The 14,325-nt window shown below is 46.6% G+C and overlaps 1 protein-coding gene across 1 annotated transcript in view; it reads left to right on the forward strand.

Annotated features, from left to right (window-relative positions):
- Positions 1 to 4,871: 4,871 nt before the first annotated feature.
- Positions 4,872 to 14,325, forward strand: part of Cemip (cell migration inducing hyaluronidase 1) — a 67,198-nt gene continuing 57,744 nt past the window's right edge. Inside the window, exons 1-4 of the mRNA XM_029480162.2 lie at positions 4,872 to 4,965; positions 8,973 to 9,119; positions 9,601 to 9,739; positions 10,730 to 10,966. Of these exons, the coding sequence (XP_029336022.1) occupies positions 4,872 to 4,965; positions 8,973 to 9,119; positions 9,601 to 9,739; positions 10,730 to 10,966 (617 nt within the window). The remainder of the gene's footprint in view (positions 4,966 to 8,972; positions 9,120 to 9,600; positions 9,740 to 10,729; positions 10,967 to 14,325) is intronic.

A 14,325-nucleotide genomic window follows, 5' to 3' on the forward strand; every position in this document is an offset into this window, starting at 1 on the left:
GGTGAGAGTCTGCTCATAGAAGCGTTTCCCTGGTAACAGGTACCCAAAGGGAAGAGCAGCTGGGAGAGGCGTCTGTGGGCTGGAGAAGAAGATGCAGAGTGTTTCATCTTAGGAAGCCAGTGGGCTTGGCTTGGGAGAGCTGCTGGGGCTCCAGTCTTTGCAGCAGTGAGGCAGGTCTCAGCAGGTACATAGTGATGGAGTGGCTCACGTCCAGTTTCACGGAGTAGCCCGAGGAATGCTCAGCATCAGAGGCAACGGGTCCTCTCAGTGCACCTATCTGAGGAACAGGCTAGACTCTGTGACCCTAAGGCCCTTTGCGCAGATGTCTTACATATATCATCAAAGTAGATATATATATAGATAGATAGATAGATAGATAGATAGATAGATAGATAGATAGATAGATAGATAGATAGATATAACGGGCACCGTGAAAAGGGCAAAGGGGCTCAGGACTATTGGGGCTTCCTAGGGACTCACCTTCCTGTTTACCCATTATTCAGAGCAGGACTCATTCTGTCTACTCTCCTGCCTCGTCTCCTTTAGAGTGCTGCTTCCAGATCAGGTGGCCAGAGAGATACATGTCCCTGTCAGGAGAAAGCTAGGCCTGGGTACAGATCAGTGGGTTATGGTAGAGATAAAATTGGTGTGCCAGTTTTACAGGGTGGGATGCTACTCAGACCCAGGGGGGCTAAAATCCTGATGGAGCTGCCTTCCAGCTTTGTCTCAGCCCTGTGTGTGAGAATGTGCCTTTTAATGAGCACTCTTGGGAACCTATGGATAAGCTGAGGTGTGAAGCATACTTACTGGACAATGTCTTGCGTTCCTACCAGCTCTCGTGTTCTGAGATCCTAGGGTTAAACTGCACACAACTAACTGTAAGGAACTGGAGCCATAGCCTTGGAGGAGAGAGCTGACTTTGAAGCTTACCACCTCTTAACTGTGTGATACTAAGCCACACTAAGTTTTTTGCCCCCGTTTCCTCACCTGTCACTAGACACTTTGCACAGAGGGTGGCTGTGAGAGACCACAGTGGTGACGACAGGAAGGAACCAGGCAGTGGTCATGCCTAGCAGGAGCCACGTTTGTGCCTATTCTGATTGTCATAGATGAAAAAACTCCGCTGCAGAAAGATTGTAACCATTTTTAAAGATCCACAATTGCACGCTGGTGTACCTGTTGGCTTTCTGTTGTAGTAACAAGCACCTGTGATAAATCAAGCAACGAAGCAAAGAGGTTTACTTAGGTTCACAGTTTAGAAGGTCCTGGTTCATGATCAGTTAGTTGGCTCTATGATGTTGGACCCTGTGCTGAAACACCACATCGTGGTGAGAATACGTGGAGAGTAATAAAAGCTGCTGGGGGAGGGGGGCATGAGCGAGAAGGGAAGTCTAAGATAATGTGCCTGACTACCTGTCTCATGCTTCTCATAGGACACTCAGGAGTCAGTTCTCTCCTTCCATCTTCTTGAGACAGAGTCTCTCTTGTTTCTGCTCCAGGGCTCTGTCTTCCAGGCCAGCTGGCCTGCAGGCTTTCACGCGATTGTCTCTCTACCTTCCTCATTGCTGCAGGTTTGTGTGGCAAGGACTTTTACCTGCTTAGCCATCTCACTGGCCTCATGAGCTGGCCATGAACTCTATGATCTGATTGCCCCTCACAACTTAAGTCCAGATTGTGAAGAATATGGCTGCTCCCATTCTTATAAGAAAACAAGGGTCCTGCTGAGTGACCTCCTGAGTACCTCATAACTGACGGGAGAGCTACAACAGGAACCTAAGCCCAGAGTTTTAGATTCAAGTCTTTCAGGTTTTTCCTACTGGATGCTGAGTGTTCCTAGTATGAGCGTCTCCCAGTGTTCCTATGCTGTCATCAAACTCAGAGCTCATGGTCTTCATGGGGGGCATCTATTCTGATGCTCATAATAGCCCTGCAGCTTGTTTCTATTTCTATTTCTATTTCATTTCATTTCATTTTTCTGACCTCAAAGAATGAGAGAGCCCTATGGCTTGGACCTTAGGAAGGCTCTGGTGTCCACAGTCCTGACCATCTTGTTGTATTGTTCATCTGTTAACTCAGGCTTGCCTCAGGCTTGGCTGAGTAACAAGGAAGGAGATATAGCCACTGCTGTGTCCCCACAGAAATGTGTTCTGGCTCACTCTGGGGGCCTGGGCTTCAGGGGACCCTTCTCTCTGCTTATCTTTATTTCCTTGTGGAATCCCTATAGAAAGTCTCACCTTCTGCAGCCTTTGAGGCATCAGGAATTCCCATACCTGGGAGCTGGGAAACCACAGGACACAAGTGTGCTCATGAGTACCATCATCACTGGGACACCACTGGATCCTCTTTAACACACTGTTTTCTCTACAGGTGACAATCCTGGGACTCCAGGACAGTCATGGAAGGATGAACAAAGCCTCTGTACCTGGCAGCCATAGACACTCTTGTTTCTATGTTGATCCATGCATCTCCAAGGCTGGTACAGCATCTAGATTGGTAACATTGAACATCTGAGAAAACTCGGTTTGTTACTGTGAAGATGTTCAATGGGCTGTTGTGCAGATCTGCTGAGGAAACCTTACAACTCTTCTCATATGCTGATGGGGTTCCCACACCCTTCAGGGACAGGCCAGCTGAGACTATCATCACCAATATCTTAGCAACCCTGTAGCCTGACCAGTGCAGACTCAGCTGACTACCCCCCAAGAAGTCCCTGGCATCATTCCCTGTGAGCTCTTCTGGGGCCTTCCACAGCTGAAACCTGCTTCCAGCCTGTCTCACCAATGAAGAAACTTAATTCCAACCCTATTGCCAGAAGCTTCAGTGGCCAGCTGAAAGTGCTGTCCTTCTGGGTCGGCAGTTCCCAAGTGAAACTTGGACATCTGTAGGATCCACAGCAGCAGGACCATCTCCAGGCCCTGGAAGCCACTCTGTGCTGGAAAGCTTGAAGTCTGTGTGCTCTGCAATGGGGCAATTCTGGGCATAGGGACTTCTCTACCTCCTGTGGCTCAGACGCAAAGAACACAGCCGAAAGTGTAATGTCAGGAAAGGGTACTGGACATCATCACCCCCTTCTGTGGAAGCGTTCTTCCACCCATTCACAAGGGGAAACATCCTCTGACACACGACCTCTTACACATGACTCTACATGAGAACTGTGAGGTTCTCACAAGTCCATCCTCGGGACTGTCCTGCTACCTCATACTGCCCCGCCCCAGATTCCATCATAAAGTGAGGGTGCCAGTTGTCCAGGTTCAACTTCCCTGGAGAATGTGGCCCAGTGAGGTTATAAGGCCCATTGGCAGCTGGTGGCAGGCTGCCTTTTCTTTCTTTCTTTCTTTCTTTCTTTCTTTCTTTCTTTCTTTCTTTCTTTCTTTCTTTCTTTCTCTAAGCCAGCTGAGATCTGAGAAGGGTGCTGTGTCTTTCCCCTGAGGTCTGGATGCACCACCCACTACCATCCCTCTTCAAGCTCTGAAGCACTCCTCTCTGGGAGCCATGGGAAAGGTGGCCTCCCAGATATGAGACACAAGTGCCTCTGTTGTTCTGACAGAGGCAATCTGGGTCGGGCAGTGTGCTGGAAGAGGACACACAGGCTTTGATTCTGAGTTGTTTCTTCCTCCGCAGCCCGCCTCCCAGCCCACCTGTGCAGAAGGTCCCCTCTTCCTGCCTCGGTTGGCTGAGCTGGCACAAAGAGCTTCACTGAGTCCCAGGGTCAGGGGCATCAGATTAGCCACTGAGCAGGCCTGAGAGGTGGAGCCTCCGTGAGCCACTTTCTGGGGATAATATCTGCTTGTTCTAGGCACAAACACAGGTCTGTTGGGAAGGACCTGGGGAGATGGCTCAGAAACTAGAGCGATCCTTCCAAAACTCATACGGAGTCTCTGGGCACAAAGACAAAGTCAAAAACAAAACAAAACAAAACAAAACAAAACAAAACAAAACAAAACAGCAAAAATCTGTGTTCTTAAAATCCCCATCTTGATGTAGATTCCTGTGTCACCTTCTACATGAGTAAAAAGTAAAATGAATGAATCGCAAAATAAATCTTTTAAAAACACAAGTTTAGTGAGATAGAAATGAAATTGTCTCAATATAAGAATGAGTCCACCACCCAGAGTTATTTTTGCCCTAGATTTCATCCCATTTGCATTGCTGTTCTCAGTGCTTGGTTCCTTCTATATGGCTCACGAGAGGTACTGGAGGTCCAACCATCATATCTGCATCCCAGCCAGCAGAAAGGCAGAAGGAAAGAGGGAAGTCCTTTTTCCTTTCTCTTAAGGGCATTTGCTGGAAGTCTGCTTTATTAGTTGAACTTAATCCCAAGGCCACAAGGAGACTGAAGAAACTTCTGCCTATTCTAGGCACCCATATAAAAATTAGGGTTCTGTCACTGGGCAAAGAGAAGACAGATGAGCAGCACACACTAACAACATCAAGTTCAAAAATCAGCAGATCTACTACATCCTGGATTAGGCAACAAGGTCCAGAGAAGTCCAGGAATCAGCAGAGAGCACACCAACAAGCCTGTGGCTTTGGATTCTCAGCTTCCGCTTGGTTTCTTCTGTTTCTTGGCTTAAGTAGAAAGGCTCCTTTGCAAAGGGAGAGAGCTTGAGGGCCACTCAGCTGAGAGCTACAGGACAGGGGCAGAATGGTGACCGAGTTTGCGTGTCTGGCCCTGCCTGGCCCTGAGTCATAGTAGGTGAGGAGCTACTCACAAGGTCTCTGCTCTGGGCCTGTGGGGTGTGCCTCTCCTGCCATGTCCCTGTCCCCTGCCTCAGTGTGGGTGAGTCTCTGTCTCGTGTTGGTGCTTACTGTGGGGCTGTGAAGCTGTGCTTCTGACCCTCTGCTTGTGTTTCAGGGAGCAAGCTGTTGGAATGAGAGCTTCTGGGAGACACGATGTCTCCCTCAAGATTGTGCTGGCCACGGGCTGCCTCCTCCTGGCCAGCTTCTCAGGGGCCTCATCTGCAGGTGAGATGCCACAAAAGCTGGACCTCCATTTCAGCCAGGCTGCTGGGGGAGGGCGCTCCCAGGGAGTCTCTCAGGTAGGGTCCTCACTGAACACCTTGGATTCTGGCAAGCCTCATCCTGCCCCACGTTTCCTTAGGAAATGACAGGCTGGCCTAGAATCGTTCCAGGTTGCAAACTCAGCGTCTGCCTGGGTTCCATTGCAAGCCAACCTAGTTGGAAAGGTACTATATCGTCTCCATGGAGCCGAGACTTCCCTCATAGAGCACCCATCTCTCAATTCTGGAAATTGGAAAGGGGAGACATTGTTGTAAGATATTTTGAATTTTTAAAGGAGACCAGAAATGTGGATTTTTATTAAAAAGCTTGATTTTAAATGTTAGCTGCTAATACAAAGTTTAGAATCTGTCCGAAAGAGAGTCAGGAAGTGGAGAGGGAGAATTCAGCCGAGACACGGCTTTCTACCTCTGGTCTACCCAGTTTCAGAGCATCCCTCCCTACAGTGTGCCATCAAGTCAGGATCGGGGCCCATAAAACCCCTTTCGGCCTCAATACCCTCAGCAAGGATTAGATTGTGGTTTTCTTTTTTGTTGTTTAGTTTGGTTTATATATTAAGATAGGACCTCACAAGGTAGCCCTGGCTGGGTTTAAACTCACAGATCAGCCCATCTCTGCCACTGGAGTTCTGGGATCAAAGGTATGCACCACCACACCCAGCTGTTTTCTGTTTGAGACAGTGTCTCTTTCAGTATGATCCAGGCTAGCTTCAAACTTGCAATCTTTCATCTTCAGTCCTGTAACTGCTAGGGTTATAGGCCTGTGTTGCAGCCCAGCACCCTACTCAGATCTATCTTACTATCTCAGTGTGGTCAACTTTGCTTTAAGTGGTTTGCTTATTTTATCTTGTGAGGTTTCTTTTTTTTTTTTCCTTTTACCTCGTGGTACCAAGCAAGTGATCTTTATGTGAGTTTTACATTAAGATTAGAAGCACAGGACACTTCACCCAGGCTTCAGGAAGCAACCACCGAATAACTGGAACCTTTGGCAGACACTGGAGGTACAGAGTACAAGTCTTAGAAACTGAGCAGGGGTTTAATAAGACCACCACGGATACCATGGCTCATCATAAAATGCTATTATTCCTCGAATTTTATGGTCTTCCATGATAAAGGACCTCACATTGAATTACATTGTTTACCAGCCCACTGAGGGTAGGAAGCATTGTGTAGCATAGAATGCCTTCACTGTGATTTCTTACAAAATCTCCTTAATTCTTGGGTGACATAGCAAGTAGGCAAAGTGTCAGTGTTTGGTGCAATGATTTATGACATTGCCTGAGTTCATTCATCTTCTCTTTCAATTAATAAACACAAACTGGGTATTGACTCCGGGCTAGGAACTGTATTTGGGTTTATTATTGGGGTGATTCAGCTTGGGGAGTATTCAGATACTTTCTGGGTGTTTCCTCCCACACCCCAGTTTGCATATAAACCCTTTGGAATGGAGGCTGTGCCTCTCTCTGGTGCCCTTCAGTCTGTGCTCTTTGGGAGAGAAGTAGAAATTGCCTTTGTCATTCATGCTTTAAGTAGTCATAGCCTGCATTCCCTTAGAGTCTGCGTCACAGGCCCTCTGCCGTAGTCAAGGAAATCAGTGTGGTTGCCATGGTGATGCTTCAAAGATGGTACTGGTGATTTTCAGATGATTTACTGATTCATAGGTATGAATACCCAGCTTCCACACTTCCACAAAGGAGGACCCACCACATCCAGTTACAGAAGTAGCCAGAGGCTCAGAGCTTTTGGAGTGGGGCTCATGATCCGGATAGTGGGCAAACCTGTAGTGTGAGGCCCACCATAGCCAAGCTGAGATGTGAAGTTGGCTGCAGAGTCATATGCCCAGACAGGGAAAGGACCATGGGCTCGGCTTGGAAGTGAGACACAGTGAGACCTGAAGCACTGTCCACTTAGTGGAACTGTCTTCCCAGGATGCTCTTGGTCTGAAGCACTGGGCACTCTGGGAGACTACATTTGTTCTTCACACTCTGATAATCAGCTCCTTGAGACTGATTCCCACATCCCGGACCAGGTGGAAGGCTACTAGGAATTTGTGACTATCCTCTTTGGAGATAAGCCTAGGTGTGGAATTTAGCACCCAGCTCTCAGAGCTGTTGCTTTGAGCACCAGCTTTGAGCATTCTATATCAAGGCGGGGAGCTGCCCAGCCTATGTACAGGCTGGTAGCAGCTCTTCTGTTCAGCCAGCAGGGAAGTCTGCATCTGCTATGTTGCCATTACTTGAAACTTAGAATCTGAAGTGGTGACTCACTGAAACCCCACAAATGTGGAGTTCTCATTGTAGTGACACTTAAAGTCTGAATTCTCACCAACAGTGAGGCAAACAGAACCAAAGGTGTCTGCCGCATACATGTGAGAGAATGTGGGGGCTGGGCACCCACACAGTAAACTTGCACTCAATAGAAGACTGGGCAGTCTTTATCTGGTGCAGTTGAGTGTAGATAACAGCATGTCTCCCTCTAGGCTCTTCTTTAGATATCTAACTATGGCAATTATGGCTTCTTTCTTGCATAACTGAAGAATGATCCAGTACCCCTTAGAGCTGCTATGCCTGCCATGGCACTAACTGAATTGGAACTAGTTCTGGTCCCATGTGACTCCTGTGCCAACTTTACCTGTGGAATGTACTGATTCTAAGTCCCCTGCACTGTGACACTTGCTTCCACTCCTGATACCCACCTTGGTCTCCCAACAGAACCCTTTCCCTTGTGGGCTCCCCTAAGCCTCCCCTCTATCTCCCCACATCCTCTGTGCTCCTTGTAAGTCTGATTTATTCTTCACAATCTAATTGCTGAGAAAGTGAAAATAGCCTCACATCAGTTAGCCCCTTCTCCCTGCTTCTTTTTCTGGACCTTCACTTGCTTTCCACAGGGTGGTTCTCCCAGCTCCTGGGACATAGGTGTCCCTTTTTGTATCTCTCAGGGCATAGATTTGGAGCAGATCCCAGGAAAACTTGTGAAAATCCAGGAGTCTCCCAATCCCACTAAACACTCTAGCCACATGCTTACTGGCCACACTTGGCTATAGGATGCCTTGGGGGCATAAAGAGCAGGAAGCACAGCCCGACCTCAGAACAACCTCAGGTGGCTCCCTACCCTGAAGAGTCCACACAACCCACAAACCCACTCCTGGAGTGACAGCTCAGAACAAAAGAAATAATAGCAGCATAGCCATGAGGTGGTGGTAAACACCATTAATCCCAGCAGTTGGGAGGCAGAAACAGGACGATCTATGAGATCAAGGCCAGTCTGGTCTACAGAGTGAGTTCTAGGACAGCCAGGGCTACATAGAGAAACCCTGTCTCAAACAAAACACAACAAACAAACAACTAGACAGGACAAGTGTAGAAACTGTCCCAACTCAGTGGCCTTATACTCCACCAAAGCCAGTGTCTCTTATAGTGATGCTATACATGTCACATGGCAGATGCCTGCAAAGGACATGTGTAGTGATAAGAGTTACTCTCAGAGGAGCCACCAAGCAGAAAGCTATTTAGGACATGCATGAAGAAGGTAAATACAAGACTTGCCTGGGCATATGGTTATTGTTGTCTCAAAAATAATACTAATACTATATAGTTGGTCCTTGTTTAGAGGTCGTTACCAATGGTGGGTCACATGTGTTGTAATCAGTGCTACTGATTTATCCAATCCGTTTCTTACCATCATTCTCAGGTCTCTAAGGGAACAGTTAGAAAGGTATTGAATCAGAGGAGGAAGCAGGCTGTCCAGAGAGTCAGGTGACAAAATCATGAAAGGGGTTTGGCCATATCCAGGGTACCTGCTTCGCAGATCAGAGCATCTCTCCGGTGTGTAAGAACTTGTTTTTAACCCTGGTAGAGAAGAAATATATGTCATGAAGTGTACTGCCCTCATCCTATCATTCTTTGCCTAGTGATACGGTTGATCTGAGTGGCAACATGTCATTATCTTTGGCAGTGGCAACTGAGTGTCCTGATCAGAGTCCTGAGCTGCAGCCTTGGATCCCTGGCCATAACAGAGACTACCAAGTACACATTGGTCATGGCAGGAAACTACTGCTCACCTCTTCTGCCACAGTCCACTCCATCACTATCTCAGGGGGAGGTAAGCCTTCCTGTCCTTTCCACCACCTTGAGTCCTGCAAATGGATCTATAGAGCCAGGAGCTGAGACAGACAGAACAAATGCTCTGTGTTTGGGGTTTACATCAGAAGATCTGGAGATTTGAGATTGTCATCCTCTCAGAGCACTGAGAAATGGCTTGTCAAAGTTCTAATCTTTAGGGGAAACAAGGATTTTGTTTAAAAGGACAGTTTCTATTGGTGCTCTGAAGGGACCTGTTATTCTTACATATACATGCTTGGTGATTAAGCTCAGGACATGGGGTAATAGCAATGAACCAGATGACCATGGTGTATATCTTGTAAAGTAGATGATGGAGAAAAGACAATGGGCATAGAAGTGCTGAAAAGATGCCCTTTGGTCTGCCTAAGGGGGTGGGGTACAGAGAATCTTCTCTGGGCTCTCTGCTCTAACATTATCTAAGATTCTTGTCTCCTCAGACATCCCCTTTCCTCTCTCTTCAGGAAAGCTTGTCATTAAAGACCACCATGAGCACATTGTGCTGCGCACCCGGTATATCCTGATTGATGACGGTGGAGAGCTGCATGCTGGGAGTGCCCTTTGCCCTTTTGAGGGCAATTTCAGTATTGTGCTGTATGGAAGGTGGGATGACTTTGCTCGGTGGTTAAACACTGCTGTTGGGTCTGATGGGAAGGAGGCTTTCCAAAGGAGAGGGAAGCCAGAAGTCTAGACTTCTAAAAAGGACAGGAACCCCTCTGTGTCCCACTAGACCATAACCATGAATAAGATAGGCATGATGAAGTGGGTAAGTAGGTATCTAAGAGGCTCTTTGTCCATCATGCTGTATATGGAGTAGCCGCATTGCAGAGTTCCAGACAGGCTCTCAGTAGCTTTCCAGTCAGTCCATGATTTGAAGAGACTCTGAAAGAGGTTACTTAGTGTTATAAACAGCAAGTGTGCAATGTTTCACAGGGAGGTATGAGTAAATGTATTTACTCCGGTGAGGGCACCAATGACAGACCTGAGATATAATTCTACCTAGGTCTAGCTTGTAGAACCTATAAAGTTATTGGGGTTACTTTAACTGGCATAGGTAATTCAAAGTAGCTGCATCATCTAGAAGCAACCACAGCATGGGTACTGACTCAGGAAAACTTCATTCCTGGATCTTGCAGCCCAACAGGCAGGCAACTCCACTGGAGAGCCCCCTCTACCTAAGCAATTGTTTACTGCTTGTATATAACCAAGGGTCTATCTTTGCCCCTTCCCCTATGCTGTGACCCATCTTTAAGCAATTGAAAGTTATAAGAAGTGATATTTGAATGTAGGCAGGAACACAGTGAAAGTACCTGTTATTCTATAGCCAATACAGCAGAGACAGAAATCAGGGCTGAAGACAGTGACAGCAGACAGTGTCTGCTAGGCACTTCTGCTGCCCTGTGTGCCCACTGTCTCTCTGCTTTTGGAAGGTCAGCTTGCTAATACTTTTCTGCAGACTTAATGTCATTACCAAAAATGCAGCTTGGCTGTCTGAGGCCACAGTGGGATTCAGGGACCAGTGATGTTCCCCTAGGGGACTCAGCATCTGACCAAGATGTGTTGGCCAACCCTTTGGGACCTTTCTCTTTACAGGGCTGATGAAAACATCCTGCCAGACCCTTACTATGGCCTGAAGTACATCGGAGTAGACAAAGGAGGCACTCTTGAATTACATGGGCAGAAAAAGCTTTCCTGGACTTTTCTAAACAAGACCCTTCATCCTGGTGGCATGCAGGAGGGAGGATATTTTTTTGAAAGGAGCTGGGGCCATCGTGGAGTCATTGTCCATGTCATTGATGCCAAATTGGGCACAGTTGTCCATTCTGACCGGTAAGGTTGGCTTTCCTCTACTCATGTCCTTTCTTGTTCAGGATGCCAGCCAGAGGACTTCCCTAGGGTGTGGCATGCTGTGTGAATTATGTGGAGGGAAGTCCTGCTCTAGAGAGGCACCTTCTTTCCTAGGCATTTGCCCAGCAAAGCTGAGTTTAACACAAATGTGTGCAAGTACACACACACACACACACACACACAAGCATATACTTCAAGTGATGATAACTGGTGGTAGAAACGTGAAAGGCATCGTGGAATAAAGTGGAATAATAGAGAAGGAACCAGCGGTTCACTTTACATGGGTGATCAAGAAAGGCCAGTGTGAAGGAGCAGCCTGTGAGCTGAGAACTGTGTCAGAGAAAAGCTCAGCACAAGTACAAAGGGCCAGAGGTGTCCAGAGCACTGCACTCTTAGATGAGGGAGAGGGGCTCAAAGGTGGACATGAGGAACAGCATGGAGGTGCAGAGGTACAGGTGACAGTAAAGAGGTGGATTTTATTTTCATCGAGTTGTAAGGCCATCTGAGGTCTTGAAGAGAAGCATGGTCTAATTGAAAGGAACATTCTGATGACTGGGAAGAAAATGGGAGAGTAGTGGAGGGCAAAGTGATGACTGTCCAGTGTTGTTGAAATTATTTAATTGCAATCCAGGGTTTCTATCCCGCCTTTGACCATGTAGTTCCCGAATAAAAGACACATACACACACCTTTATATTTATAATAAGCCTTAATCAGCATAACAGCTGGGCAAATAGCTACCTCAACGCTATTATGTCTATTTCCCAACCAATAATCCCATTATATAATTTGCCATGTTTCATCTAAGCTGCTCTTAATTCCAGTTAGTCAACCCACATGGCCATGTTTTCATGACTCACATAAACCATGATGGCTTCCTCCTCTCCCATCTTCTTCTCCCTCTCGTGGGTCTTCTCCCACCCTAAGCTCCAAAACCCTAAACCCTACCTATATCTCTTCTGCCCAGCTTTTGGCTGTCAGTATCGTTATTTACCAATCATAAATAACTTAGGGGCAAGCAGACTCCCTTGTCTCTGGGGCAACCAGGTCTTGGGGGCCCCCATTTAGCATTAGAATACATAGCCACAGATCATACCTCAACAGTCAAGCCCTAGCAGTGGGCCAGATGAGATGTGTAGGTGGGGATGAGGCATCTGCAGGAAGTACTGAATATAGAAGACTCTAGGACCACTTGGAAGGCAGAGCAGCAGGCCTCTGGGATCTAACTAGGTTCTGCAGAACTGAATCTGGCCTGTTTCCTCGGAGCTCTTAAGCTCACCTCTAGAAAAGAACCCCGAAGGATACAGCTGCAGAGTCAGGGACTCTCTGGGGGGGGTGGGGGTGGGGGTGGGAGGGCCAGGTACGGGAATTAGTGTCACATAGCCCAGATGCAGTATGGAGGCTAGTCAGGAGGAGCTAAAGTGCTATCAGTACAGTGGACAGCTAGAACAGGTGTTTAACTGAGTGACAGGTGCTTGCTTCACCTCCTTGGCTTAAAGAATCTTGGAGACCTCAGGGATCCCATAGCCGAAAAGTATGGGGAGAGATTAATAAGCACAGACAATGCAGGTTATAGTCACATGGGAGTTTACCTGAAGGAATGAGAATTGGAGTTGGTTTTTAAAGGTGGCTGGGCTTTGATGAGGTTGAGGTCAAGGGGGAAGGCAAGGGTCCTAAAGGAAGAGTGGATGTAGCATCATGGGTCTTTGATAAGGGCTGGCCTTGGGGACAGGCTGGGGAGCCCTACACTTCAGAAGCAAACTTGAGCCAGATGATATGAATCTGCAGCTGGGCGATACCTCTCCAGTTACCACACTACACTGTGGAACCTTGTCCTTTTCAAAATCTTCTTAGCTAGTCACACTGGCTTTTTTTTTTTCAAGATTCATTTTAGAACACTTGGCTTGTTAAGTTTCAAGACAGATCTCTTCCATTATAACTGTACAAAACCTTATATAGCCAGAACAAGGACCACATCAGTAGACATGGCAGTGTAGAAGTGGGATGTTAGAGCCTCAACCTTACAGAAAGAACTCCAGTCAACTAATGAACGCAGGGAACGGGAGGAAATAGCTTTCTCTGGGGAAAAACCACACTAATTGGCTACTAATACCAAGTGGTCAGCCCTGAAAACATACATGTGAGTAACATTATACAGACAAAGCAGGTTGTATTTAGAAATAAATAAACAAATACAGACACAGACACAGACACACACACACACACACCACTTAACGAAAAAGGTCATAAATTTGAATGAGACGCAGGTGAATATACATGGGAGGAGGGGTTGGAGACAGGAGAGGGAAGGGTTGGGGGAAAGTAGTGTGATTATAATTTCAAAATTAAAACAATTATTAACAAAAGAAAGTCCCTTCTGTGGCATGCCACTTAGATTACTGATGCTGGAGCAATTGTTTGCCTTTATGATTTCTTGTTTTCAGGCTTTAAACATCTGTATCTTGTGTAAGTTTCACTTGTAAGAGTTAATTAGCCAGGCACAGAGGTGTGCATCTGACCTTCCAGCTACTTGAGAAGCTGGGAAAGGATTACTTGCATCCAGGAGTTCAATGCCAGCCTGAGCAACACAGTGGGATACACTCCTCCATCTCAAAAAAAAAAGTTAGAACGCAGTGAGATGGCACATTCCTGTAATTCCTGTGTTTGGGAGGCTGAGGAAGGCTCTCTCTGAGGTCAAGGTCAGCCTCTGCTATATTGTGGGCTGTTCTTCGCTACAGAGTGAGAACCTATCTCAATCTGTACACCACACATACGCATACATGCACACGCACATGCACACAATGTAGTAAGGGATGATCATTTCTTACAACATTGAACTTGTAAATGTCCATAATGTTTTATATACTTAAAACTTGTTTAAAATCAGTTCTTACAACATGGTATTTGTAATCAACCATAATCTATTACATACTTAAAAGCTTGTTTAAAAGCGTGAATTTCTTGATCAGAGTTCTTACTATACTAAAGTAATTTTTTTTTTAAATAAGAGAAAAAATAAGGAAAAAAGGCACAAATGCAATAGCATTCACAGTGGCTTAAAAGTCTATCCCTACTGCACTAGAATCAGACAGGGCAGTTTAATGACTGAAATACACATGAGCTGCTTCGCAGTGGGAGACATGGCATGAGGCAGACTTGTTGTCATTCCTGAGGACTTTAGAAGAGTCGCTTTGGTCTGGATCAGAGATGGAAATCCCTGCTGCTCTAGGTGTCCCGATTGTCTCCTAGTGCCAATCCCTTCCAAGAGGCATTAGCAACAGCTCCCAGGAAGAAAGGGGACATGTAAAGCCTGAGTCCCAAGCATGTGACTTATTCTACATCC

Source organism: Mus caroli, unplaced genomic scaffold (assembly GCF_978045245.1).
Source record: "Mus caroli unplaced genomic scaffold, Mus_caroli_1 scaffold_8, whole genome shotgun sequence".
In the NCBI taxonomy this organism is placed as follows: Eukaryota; Metazoa; Chordata; class Mammalia; order Rodentia; family Muridae; genus Mus; species Mus caroli.